The 13,315-nt window shown below is 39.8% G+C and overlaps 1 protein-coding gene across 8 annotated transcripts in view; it reads right to left on the bottom strand.

Moving 5' to 3' along the window:
* The window catches only part of Dmd (dystrophin), a 1,613,500-nt gene that overhangs the window by 10,386 nt on the left and 1,589,799 nt on the right, over positions 1-13,315 (bottom strand). For 7 of the 8 annotated variants that reach the window (XM_023715436.1, XM_023715434.1, XM_023715437.1 and 4 more), the window contains 3 exons: positions 11,276-11,519; positions 9,875-9,998; positions 2,464-2,556 (listed from right to left, as the gene is read on the bottom strand). In XM_023715436.1, coding sequence (XP_023571204.1) covers positions 2,464-2,556; positions 9,875-9,998; positions 11,276-11,519 — 461 coding nt within the window. The remainder of the gene's footprint in view (positions 1-2,463; positions 2,557-9,874; positions 9,999-11,275; positions 11,520-13,315) is intronic. The other variant, XM_023715435.1, reaches the window with a different exon arrangement.

Genomic DNA, 13,315 nt, shown 5'->3' with positions numbered 1-13,315 from the left:
AGAGCCAGGGATTGAACTCAGGCCCTTGAGCTTGCCAGGCAAGCACTTACTCAACTGAGCTATTTCCCTGGCCCTTAGCTTTTCTCTTGTTTTATGTTTTTTGCTTTCCAAGAATATGAACTAATTAGTTCAGCCCACTAGAGAATGACTGAGTATATGGAATAAATTTAGTCAATGGAATTGGTATCAGACTAGGCTCGCTTATCCCATATTTGAGAACTAACGGTAGTGTTCTGTAAGTACTAATTTAGTATACACTATCCTGGGAGCCTGAACAGTTTCCCAAGAGGATCAATATCACCCAAGTCAACACAGCATCAGAGATGCTAACTGCAAATACCATATCAGAGGAGGTAAATCTCTATTATACAGGGAGGCTTCATCCATTTCCAGTCTTGTTTTAAGGACTCTGAAAGGGGAAGACAGGGCGAAGGAGCGAAGGCTTTCACCCAAAGTTAATTAGTGCACAAAAAGGAAGACCATCAGCCTTTCTGTTGTGTCTTGCTGCTTATATTCTTGCTGTCTAGATGTGGAAGCAATGCCATTGGCACCAACTGAGTAGCTATCAACCCCCACAGGGCAGGTAAACAAACAACTAGTTCAAAGGGCTGGAAGAAGACAAGTCTATGATTTCAAGGGAAAGCTTGGGGGTAATGAAATGTATACTAGACGTGGAGACAAAAGTTCTGGCCCCAGGCATCCATGGATCCTTGAAAAAGAAACTTCCACCTGAGTTTGATCCCTTCCTAATTAACTATCAACAAGCTTCTGGATTTCATTCATACTAACTATGTCATATTACAGAAATCATTATTGTACTGTGATGTGAACTTCTTTGGAAGTGTGTGTCCATAATGAACTATAATATAAGTTCTTTGAAGGCAAGAAGAAACTTTCATTTCTTCTGGGCATCTCTAGTACTTTTTCAGAGACTAGTAAAAGCTGACAAGACAAAGTAAAGAGAATAAAGGCAAAAGCATTTGATTTTGGCCAAGCCTGTATGTAGTCTTCTGTGAATCATGAGTTCCAGGAAGAGGAGATAGCTAACATAGCCAGGTCGGGGAGAAGGCTGGCAGGTGGGGAGTGTGGGAGTGAATGGAAGACAAATAAGGTTTTTATCTGCTAAAATCAACACATCAGTGGTGCTCCGCAGTGAAAAGATGGCTGGTGCAGACATTTAAAATTAGCCTCTCCTGACAGTTCCTTAGCAACGCTGTACCAGAACATTATTGCTTTTAATGTGCACTGCACAACGTTCACGTGCACATCAGATGGCTAGGAAATGGCCATTGTTAACAGACACTGAACAAAAAGATAGGAAAAACACACTACTCAAAACACCCTCCTCATTGCCTTATGGAGAAGAACAAATAGTGCAGATTTTCCACTGACCTTCCCTCCCAGGCTGCCCATTAGGGGTGCCAATCACTGCCTACAAAGCCGTGTGGCTTCTCATTTCTGTGTCTCTAGGCTTGCTGCCTGTTTGCTCATAGGTGACTACCAGCCTTCTGTTTTTCATTGAAGAGAGGTGGGTTGGTGATTTTGTTTTATGTGAGAACAATAAACCAAAATCAATGTCCCCCAAATGAATAGCAGCCCCAAAATATTTCCTTAGATGAAGCAAGACATCTGAAACTCACACAAGTGGGTAGGACACTGTTGCTTCTCTATGAAAGGTTGAAAACTCAAGGTCAAATTGAAGGAGCAAAGAAACATAGTATTAATGTCTTTCTTGGAAAAGCCAACTATGAAAGAGAAAAGATAATAAATGGACCTATGGAGACCTCATTCTGTATTTACATGTTAGGATGTGACACTTTTTGTAATACTAAGGATTGAACACAGGACTTCTGTACTGAGCAACATACCTAGCTCCTCATTTAATTTTTTTTTAAATTTAAACAGTGTCTCATTAAGTCTTCCAGGCTGGGCTTCAACTTGTGATCTTCTGCCTGGACTTCCAGAGTGACAGGACTGCAAGTGTGTGCCGTCAGGCCTGGCTTGACACAACTTTAAATGAGTGTCCGTGCAAGTCAGAGTCGCCCTCTACCACTTCCTAGGCTATGTTCTAGGCCTTCCCTCCCATACAGCCAATGGCTATATGGCCCTAGCAAAAGCATTTTCTCACCTGTAAAAGTCACATAATAACTGCTTTTAAGTGAAAGGTACCTCTTAATTAACTGTTCAGGAGACTAACGTGTGAAAGAAGTGAAACATTTGAGAAATATAAAATACAATTCTTACTTCCAGAAGCATTTGACTAGGCAGGTATCTCAATTCAGAATATTACAAACAAGAAATTTCTACTAAAAAACACAAACAAGCAAACAAACAAACACCTCTTACCATGGATGGAAATTGGCAACACATGTGGGCTTCCATAGGGACAACCCACACATCACCTGGGTATGGGAGTAACCTAATTCCTGTACACCTGAATGGGGACTAGGTACTGGGGCTTACCTCTTGAACTAGGGAAGGAGTTGTTGAGTTGCTCCATCACTTCCTCTAACCCTGTGCTTGTGTCTTGGGGAGGACTGAGAAGATCTTCCTCACCTTAAGGGCAAAAGCAAACAGCAGCAAATTACACTTTAGCAAAACACTGAAGCAGGGCCAGGGAGATAGGTGAGTAGAACAAGTGCTTGCCTGACAAGCACAAGGTCCTGAGTTCAATCCCCAGTACCGCAAAACAAAACACCGAAGCACTAGAGAAAGGCATCATAATCATATTTTTAAATCCATCATAAAATCATAAATAACAAAAGTCCTCCAGCTTCATATTCAGAGAACAATTCTTTAAAGTAAAGAACACCATGAGGTAATTTATCTGTGTCATTATTTTTGGAGAAGAAACCTGTGTATCTATTTAGAAGTTAAGGTAAAGTTGACAAACTCTTTTCTTAAGGTCCAGTAACAAATGTGAAGCTATCCTTTATAACTGAACAGTATTTGCACATACTGCAGTACCTCTCGACACAAAAAACATGAAACTGTGACATTTTGCTTATTCCTATGAAAGCAGAAAGGAAGCAGAGACACTAAGGTATTGTTTTTACTCTTTGACTTTTAACACAAAATGCAAACACTCAAGTACCTGTGAAGTTCAGTATAAAAGAACCAAAAGTTGCATGTGATCTGTATAGATATCTAAGAATGATACTAAAGACAGTAGATAAAGGTTACACAGGGAAATGAGTAATGTCCGTTTCCTCTTCGTTAACTGAGACTAGAACAATCTAATTGGAGATTTTTTTAAAAAATTTCAAGAACATGTTTATATAACAGAAATAAAGGAGTTAGTAATAATGCATGGTCTTCGTTGGGAATGGACTCTCCTTGTAGATTTTGTGGACTGGTATCTTTATTGACTGGTCATGTTTTGAAGAAATATACCTCAAACAGCATGTGCAGTTTAGGAGAGAATTTCAAATTAATTTTAATTTTGAAGGTATTTGAAACTAATTTTTCACAATAATCAACCTTTCAATAATGAAAATCACTTCTTTCCAAGCTCTATTTGTTCAGCGCATTGTCATTTCCACCTAAGACAAGACCCGGCTTCAGCAAGTCAGCAATAATGAACATGCTTAAGGACAGCCTCAGGTTCACATCAGACTTGAAAATCACCGCAGAGCCATTTCTATGTTTTCATCCTTATATGTTTAATAGTACCAAGTTATAAGAATCACTGCCAGTACTAACCATTAAGAAAAAAAATACTATCTCAGGTGGACATGAGGCTGCATATCATTATTAGAATGGAGGGCTAAGAATCTGGGGTTGGTGAAAAGCCTCTAATTCTGCCTCATAGTAATATACCATAGGAAGCCTCTTTGAAATATTAAGTAAAGGAAAGGTATCCTGAATAATTAAGGTCCCAAAGCTGCAAAGAAAGATTCTCTGTCTTTACACACACTCACACACCCTTGTGTAAGTTTATGCCTTTAGAAAAGAAAATAACACTCAATATTTTGAGTTTATTTTTTTTTCCTTGTAGTTTTTTAAGTGACCATTAGCTGCTCAAGAGGAAAATGAATGAAATACTACCAGGAGAAAGAGTATTCTCACAACTGCAGGGCCAATTACATCTCTTTGTTACATTACAGATGCAAATTTGTGCTTAATTGGGAAACATGAAGCTTTTTAATGGCAGAAAGTCCACTTTACTGACAGTAGGTCTTACAGAATAAATCAGAACCAACAGAGACACTCATGAACATCGATGTTCATATCTCTGGCAGTTTAATTCCATTGTTTTGTAGCTCTAGGAACTCAATTGCACTGTGCTAAGATTCAGGTACAGTTCAATGATGTGACTGGCATTCTTGTCCCTGAATTATCTCGAGGATCAAATTAGAAAGTATAAATCTAATGATGTCAGCCAAGTTCATCTTTACAGATAAGCTATCATCTGTGAGTTGCAAATAGGAGTAATCCCAGTGCAGATGTAAAACTGGCTTGTTTTAATGGAAAACTTCCGTGGTAGTGATAACTTTACCCATTTACAAAATGCTAGAGGGGTTTAAACCCAGTGCTTCACACATGCTAGGTAAGTGTTCTATTCCTAAGCTACATCCCCAGTCCCAAATGAATCAACATTCTTTCCTTCTTTTCTTCCTTCTCCCTTTGTCTCTCCCCCTTCCTTTGCTTTTCTACTGAAGACTGAACCCAGGGCCTTTCTAGCACTCAGCTGTATTCCTAGCCCCCATTCAAACATTTTTGAATACTTAACTAAAGTGAAATCTTATTTTCTTCTTTTATCAAAATGCTCCAGTTTTCTCAAGATGCTTTCAATTCATCTCCCTTTAAGAACTGAAATCAGATTTATAACCTATATGCATGAGTAGAGGTGAATCCACTGACTGAAAAATGCATAATGCCTACTATTTTCTGTTTCACATTATACTGGAAAAATTTAAAACAGCTAAATGAAACTTGGATGTAAAGTTACACCATTGTACTATAAGATACTGGGCCAGGCTGTTTTGAATGCTTTTTCCAAAAACCTGTAGAGATGGCAAAGGGATCAAGGGATGGGGAGAGATGGGAAGAAGAGAAGACTGGGCAGTAAAAAGGATTGAGGCATGGCATGTATACCAATTACCATGGTAAATTTATTTATTACACACCACAAACATGTATGAAAACAAAAAATTTGAAACAGTAACATTACTTCTCATTCAAAGAATGAATTAACCAGGTTTAGTGATGCACACCTGTAACCCAAGCCTTCTGAGAGATGGAGGCAGGAAGATTACAATTCTGAGCCCAGCCTATGTAGCTCAGTGAGCTGTTTCAAGATAAAAAGGGCTGGGGATACAGCTCTGTGTGAAGGCCCTGGGTTCAACTCCCAGTAGCAGCACCACTGCCACCTCCACCACCACCACACACACAAAAACAATCAAAGCCCTATCTATCTATCTATCTATCTATCCATCCATCCATCCATCCATCACTGTGCTGGATGGCAGAATTCTAGCAATGAACACCCAAACAACCCCATCTTCACAAAACTCACATTGCTAAACAAAAATCAGAATCTTAGAGGTGTCAAGTCCTGAGAGTGTGCAGAAAGTGCAGTCTTTGAAGCCCTCTTGTGTGAGGTGCAGCTGGGTGAAAACTTTAAAGACTTGTGAGTGTGAGGGAAGAGTGTGTGAGAGTACACAACACATACAGAGGCACTGCTGGAAGTATGAGTAGGTTGTTCAACCTACAGCAGAAAAGGTGACCAGTGTGGACAGAGACTTGAGGGTTCGTAGAAGGTACTTCCCTGGCCATCAATCCAGCATGACACCACTATTTATAGGTTGGGCAATCATACACTGTGTAGCTATAATAGGCACCCCCAAATGTTCTTGTTTCTAATCATCATACCTGTGACAATAAAGCTTGGCCTGCATCCCCAAAATACCAAGAACTTTTTTCATTTATTTACCAAGAAAACAGGTACTAAGTCCCAACGATGATCACTAAGCACTTACCAAATGCTAGATACACCTTCTCATATATTAGATTACTTGTAATACCTAATGCAACGGAAGTGGCTTCTATATTATATTTAGGACATAATAAGAAAAAATCTGTACATGCTCAGCACACATGAATACTCCCCGCTCCCTACTCTCTAACTGAATATATAGATACAGAATCTACAGACACGGAACACTGACTATACTCCCAACTCTTTCATCAGATCACCTAGTCTGCCTTCTCCCACATTGCACTTAAAAAAGAAAATCATCGCGGTTGTGTATTGAAAGGACTCTCTTTCCAGAATATGGCTCAGCAAATCCCAGCCTTATCACACCTCAAACCTTCAAAGCGCAAAGACACACACTGCATTTATTTAAACACCTGTGAGCATCTTTCAAAGAGTCCTTTTCTTTCCCTCCTTAAATGAATGTGGCTTATGCAGTTCTGAGAAAAAGAAGGCCCCCTTTGAATTCAGCCTTTTCTTTCAGAGAACAAACTTAGCAACATAGCCTAGCCATTTTATATTGGCAAGTTATCTCTGAGCTTAGCTCAGCCGCTGGAATGCAGCATTCCTGTCCCTGTATTCAGCTCTGCCACAATTTTCCCGGTTCCATAAACCACCAGGCCCACCACCTGATGCGCACTTTAATTTTGGTGCCGTAATAGGCAGGCTAACTCTTCACCAATGTTGACAGCGTAAATAATGTTTCGAAGCACCCAGGGCTTTGAATCTCACTGCTAAACTATGTGACTTAATTTCACATGCTTTTCTTAAGAAACAAAAAGGAAAATCCTAAAGTAGAATAATGGCAGGAGTAAAGCTCAGTTTTTGGAATTTATAGACTTTTCAAAGGCATATAATTTTTTTTAGGTCTTGTGAGATCATTTATAGTCCCAACAGGCCATTAGTTCGATTCAAATCTTACATGGAGAAAAGAAAGCCTGACATAAGAGATCACCCTAAATCACTGAGACATGATAAAGTCAGGAGAATAACCTCAAATGTACCTTCTCACAGCAACTGAACCTTGTTTTTCTATAGTGTCTTACTTGGGAGGAGAAGAGCAGTCTTCTTCCTGACTGCTCTAGATACTATTTTTATTTTATACTTTAAGTTAGGCACTTGCTAAGTTACCTGAGCTGAGATCAAACTTGCAATATTCCTGCGTCAGCCTCCCAGAGTGCTGAGATGACAGGCATATGTCAAGACTCCTGACTCTGCTCCAGATTCTTGAATTTCATAAAATTTGCTTCACCTGCCTTCTCTTCTTCCTCAGAAATGTTCCCCTCTTCTCAGCCTTTATCCATCTTCCTCAGTATCTTTCCTACCTTGGTCTACCAGTATTGGCACCATACAGGTCTCACTATTTGTGGCTACGCCTCACAACCTAGCCTTCTCAACCCATGCACTGACCCTGTGACACCACAATGATCTCCAGGTACAACCTTCAGCAGCCCACTGGAAAGCTGTATCTGTATGTAGGAACAGCATGAAAGTATTTACATCCACAATGTTTCTAAACTTTAAACTTTCCCAACCATGGTTTCCTCATCTCCCCCCATAAAGCTCATTCACACCGCTGACCTTTCCTTTCCATTTGGATTAGGCCCTCTCCTTACTCTACACCCAATGGAAAATCTCAAGTGTGAAATGGATTCCCAAACACACTACCATACCAGGCAATAGAGCTTTTAAGTGAATTTTTGTTTTCTGAGACGGTGTCTTGCTATGTTGCTGGATTTATCTCGATATCCTATGCTTAAGGGATCCTCCCACCTCAGTCTCAGGAGTAGGTGGGACAAGTGCATGCCCCCTTGCTTGATTTTATAAGATTTTGGGAATCTTGTTTAACCAGTTTAGGGCCCATAGTAAAGTAAGATAGGAGGTGAGTCTGACACATGCTCACTCAGTCTTAAGGCAAATAGAGAAATGAAGGGAAAAGGCCAAATATTTGTGGGTTTCACAAAACACTAATAAGCAGCTGGCTAGCAGCCCCTGCCACTGCCATTATTACCACTGGAATGCACCATGCTCTTTTTGATCTTTTATCATTTACACCTCAACAACTCCAGGTTCCTTAGAAACCATCCTAGGCAAACAACCTTGCTAAACAATGATAGACCACTAAGATGACCTGGTCCTTTATTTCACTGAAGGGACAAAAAGTTTCTAATTTCCAATCTCTTGGCTGAAAATTCTCTTTCTCACTTGGTCAGTGTGTTTCCAGTTATCCATTGATGTTCATTTCCATGGAGCTCTCTTTGTGCATTTGATTTTTTGATCTCACCTTCTTTGTGAACCTATTCTTAACGCTAGTCATTTGTCATGCCATTATCCAAATGGAGGTCTTCCCCAAGGCACTGTATCTAAGTACCTTGTTATATCCTTCTTGGACTATACCTTTCAGCACTCAATCCTAGTAGCTCATTTCCCCAGACTGTCCTTGTAAGCCATGTTTATACTTGGATTTTAACTTCCTAGAAGACCTGCCAGATCATCAAGTACATTATGTCCAAAATAAAAAATTTCATTGTCTTTTACCAACCAAATTCTCCCCCTTTATTTCCTTCCCTCATGCCAAATCATCTCTTCCCACATCTTTTAAATGCACACTCTCAGGACTTAACATATTTTGGCCTTTGTAACTGCCTCCTAACTCACCTTTCTTGCCTATTAAAAGTCTTCAGGCCAGATAAAGGTGCTAGGGTACAGCTTTCAAAGTTCCTTTGTAGGTGTTTCCCAGCTGGTATGCGATTCTTCAGTGGTTCCCTCTTATTATTTTGTATCTGCATGTCCCGCCAAACCCACATGCAATTAACAGGGACCGTCACTTGGGCATGATATGGAAAGACATGCTTCCTTCCTGGCTCCACCCGTTACCCTCAGATTTCTGGCTGCCTTGATATGAACAGCTTTTCTCTGCCAGACACATCCACCTTGCCTTGCCTTGGACTTGGCCAACCAGGAACTAAAACTGTGAACCAAAATAAACCTCTCTTCATACCAGTGGGACAAGATGACTAAGGCACTCCCTGACACTTAATGAGTCAAATACCTCTGCTCAGTACTTGTGTCACCATACTGACACTCTGTGGCCTGTTTTCTTCTGTCTCCTACTTGGAAGACCCTATCTTGCTACTTAACTGGACTGTTGGCCATTTGCCCACCCTTGCCCAATCTCATTTCTACACCTTCACTTTCACCATTCCTACCTCAGAATATATCTGATCTCTACTCTATCTTTTGGAACCATTCACAAACATTAATTAGTCCTAAAGCTTTGCCTGGTCTCTGAAATGACTTGGAACTATAGTACCACTGTGTCTTGTCCTGAATTAATGAGAGGCTAGCATCCAATAAGGAATGTATATAACACCCTATTGAGAACTGTTGTTAGATAATTTAGCAAATGATGCGAACTGCTAGCAACCATCTCACTATCCCTAGATCTTTTGCACTGAGCTACATCTTACACACACACACACACATACATACACACACACACACACACACACACACACACACACACAAAGACCTCAGTTCATAAACCTTTCTGTTTTGAACAATTCAGTTGCAAAGAGAAGCATTCGAAAAATTTTGCTTCCATTGGCATAATCTGCATCCATCAGGGGATGAACACGATCATAGCCGTCTTTGCAGCACTGACACAATGGGGCCTTCTTCCCCAGAATCAGGGAACAAAGGAAGTTCACAAACTGAGGTACCACTGTGTGTGTTTATTTAGGAGACAGTTGTCCCACTAAGTTACTAAGTTGCCTAGGATTGGCTTGAAATTCCAATTCTCTTTCCTCAGATCCCAGAGTGCTAGGATTACAGCTGTGTGCTACTTGCAACCTCTAGCTTTAGAGAACAAAATCAGGGTGAAGCTAAGACACTTACCCATGGATTCTGAAGTTTGACTGCCAACCACTCGGAGAAGCATAGGCTGACTGCTGTCTGACCTCTGCAGAGAAGTAGAAGGAGAGGACACGGTGGTGCCATTCACCTTGGCCTCTGCCTGGGGCTAAGGCAGCCAAAAAAAAAAAAGAATTATTTTTCATAATAAACATTTAAACAAATATATAAAATAAAAACATTATAGACACTCAGTATTCAGAAAAATTTGACTCTCCTTGCTTAAAAACCTTCTAAAGATTATTGGACTTGGGTATTTTACTGTTGATGTGATCCATGGATATTATTTTTATATCTGAATTGTGTTGCTTTGTAAAAAGGAGAAAAACTCACAGCTAAAATGAAATAAGAAACATAAATCATTAAACTAAAAGACTGAAAGATTTCAAAAGCCATGTGGAAGGGTCGGTGAAATGGTTCAGCAGACTAAGCGCTTGCTTTGGCAAACACAGGGACTGGGGCTTGATTCCCGGTACTGCATGTGTGTAGGCCCCGCCCCCCGGCATGCTGAGATGGCCATTGAGGCTGGGTATGGTGGCCCGCTGGCCTGTAATACCACCCTGGGGAGGCTGAAAACAGGAAAATCACTACGAGTCCCAGCTGTGTAGTGAGACCCTGTGACATGTACATAAATGAAAAATAAACACATAAATAAAAAGAAAAGCCACATGGGAATGATAAGGCCATGTGAGATCTGAAAAATGTAATGGAGAGTTCATATTTTGGGAAAATATTAAATAACATGATAGAGAAAACGTATTTTAAAATTTAAAGTTCCCAGAAAGCCAGGAAGATGTCTGGGTAGGAAATGTTACCATGCCAATACCTTGCTAGGTTTTAAATGGAGGCTTAAAAATATTAGGTATTAAAAGAAAAAGTCCCCCCAAAATGAGAGAGAACTAATTTCAATCAAGTGCTCCTATTTGACAGGTAAAGTTTCCACAGAGCGCTAGTGGGAACCCTCTGGCATTTTCCCCCAGAATGCGTTTCATATTGCTCAAATACAAAACATTTTGACAGAACTGGGGTGCAGCTCAGTGGTAGAGCACTTGCCTAGCATGCATGAGACTCTGGGTTCAAGTACAAGTGCCATTTTCAAAAGGATAAGCTTTTCTTTAAAAAAAAATCAGTTTGGGCTGGGTACGGTGGTTAAGCCCACCACTCTGGGAGGCTGAGGCAGGAGGACCTCAAATGGGGCAAGTCATTGTAGACCCAGTCACAAAAAAATGAAGGCAGAAAATAACACCTAGCCCTTTTCTGGGCACCTTCTAAACATGTCAGAACTGACGGGTACTTCTAAGAAAGACTCTGAGTTCTGTGCTGGGTTATTTAAGGGAGATCACTAATATATGTAAATATTCCACGGTAGAGAGATGTGGCTCTCACTTGCTCTAGCAGCTGTCTTAGCCTATGTAACTGTGACTCCAGCTGTTTATTATGGTCTTCCAGGATTTGCATCCTGGCTTCCAGGCGGCCTTTGTGTTGGCGCAATAGCTTGGCCTCAGCAATGAGCTCAGCATCCCGAGGACTCTGGGGAGAAGTAGGCATCATTTCTGGAGGGGACGGCAGTGGGGATAGGCCTTTGTGATCATGCTGCTGCTTCAGACGATCGTATTCTGCTTGCAGATTCCTGTTGGCAATAAAGAAGTAGAAACAAAAAAGAAGAAGAAGAGAAAAAGCAAAATTGAATTATCATCATCAGATTTCATACTGCACAGCAGATGAATGAATCCGACCACCACCAAACAAGAGCAAGCAAAAGAGAGGCACCAATGGATGGTTTTTATGATGATGATCTTACCAATGTTAAAAGAACAAAATAAAATTCGAAGCTTTTGACTGGTGTGTGCAGGGAGATGCTTTTAAATTTTTTATGTTGTACTAAAAGCCTCAGGAGTGCTATGTTCAACTAAGTAAGCAGCAAAGGGTTTAATCATTTTGTAAATATTTCTTTATAATGTCATGAGATTAAAATTTTTATACCTCTAAAACACTTTGGTTTGCTTGTAAAAAATCAAGCGTTTTTTGTCTAAAATATAGAAAGATTATACTCACATACCCACCACCCTGCTTTAGTAAGATTAACATTTGTAACTTTTTCTTCAGACTCCTTTGAAGAAATAAAATGAGAGCTAAAGCAGAAGCTCTCCCGCACACCCGCCTTGAATCCATACCAGCCCTTCTTCACCATCGCTGCCGGGAAAATGCCATACTGAATACTTTGTCCGCCATTATCATCAACGTATCCAGGAATGTTATACTGACCTTAATAGACATGCCAATAGCCATCTAAAAACTGCCATATTGTGTGATTCAATCTATTAACATTATTTTCCACATTCTTAAGCTTTACATTTAAGACCTTTTTTTGCTTAGGAATGCACATACCATTCTAAGAATTGGGTTTTCTTTTCTTTCAACAGCTGTTTGGAGATTCATCCATGTCAATACATGTCAGCTTTCTGTTTTACTACTTAAGGTGTCATTCTGTTCTTTGCAAATGCCAAAAGCATCCTCCTGGTCCACGGACACTCAGGCTGTTTCAAACTTCCCACTACTATAAATCATGAGGTAATGAATTTCCTCATATCTTGCCTTTCAGATACCTGTTTAAGAGTCTCTACAGAGTACACCTTGCTGTGAAACTGTGAACTTCTTTCAAGTTAACTAATTCTTCAGGTTTTCTTTATGCGTTTTCCTCATGGATGATTTTTTTTCTCATTAATATTCCTGATATATTCTCAGTGCTTATTATCCTTTGTCACTTACGTACATGGAAAATAGCTGTTGCTCCTACCTTACTGTAGTTTACTTTGCTCATGGCATCCTATGGTACAAACAACTGAAATTTCAACATAGTTCTCTATGTTCCCTGCATTGTATATTTTAAGAAAGTTACACCTACAATTTAAAGTTTAAAATTGTGTTTTTTATATTCAGGACTTTAATTCGCCTCCATTCTATTTTTGTGCTGAATGCGAGCATATTGTCTAATTTTCCTTTTCCCTGGTAGATAAACAAATAAACCAACTAACTCCCCTTAATGTACAGTCTATCTATTCCCCACCGCCTTCCAACAGTACCTCTGCATTACAGCAAGTGGCCACAAATACGCAATTGTGCATTTTGGGCTATTGTACTCCACTGGTCTGTACAACATTAACCAATCAGTATGGTAGGCTTTTCCATCTTCACTTCCTTAAAACTGTCTTGATTATTCTCATGTCTTTATCTTCACTATGATTTTAGCACCAATTTTCATATTTCATGAAATCTTTGTTGAAATTTTAGGTCTGGATTATATTGAATTTTTAGATTAAACTGAGAAGAATCAAGTTCCATATCCTACTTTCATTTTATGTGTATTAATGTTTTGTATTTTAATGTTTGTTTTCTTTTTTATTCCTGCACAATGAATGCCCAAAT

Source organism: Octodon degus, unplaced genomic scaffold, assembly GCF_000260255.1.
Source record: "Octodon degus isolate 3935 unplaced genomic scaffold, OctDeg1.0 scaffold00041, whole genome shotgun sequence".
Taxonomy (NCBI): domain Eukaryota; kingdom Metazoa; phylum Chordata; class Mammalia; order Rodentia; family Octodontidae; genus Octodon; species Octodon degus.
Note: the sequence above shows the minus strand (reverse complement) of the source record. Positions and strands in the feature narration are given on the sequence as shown.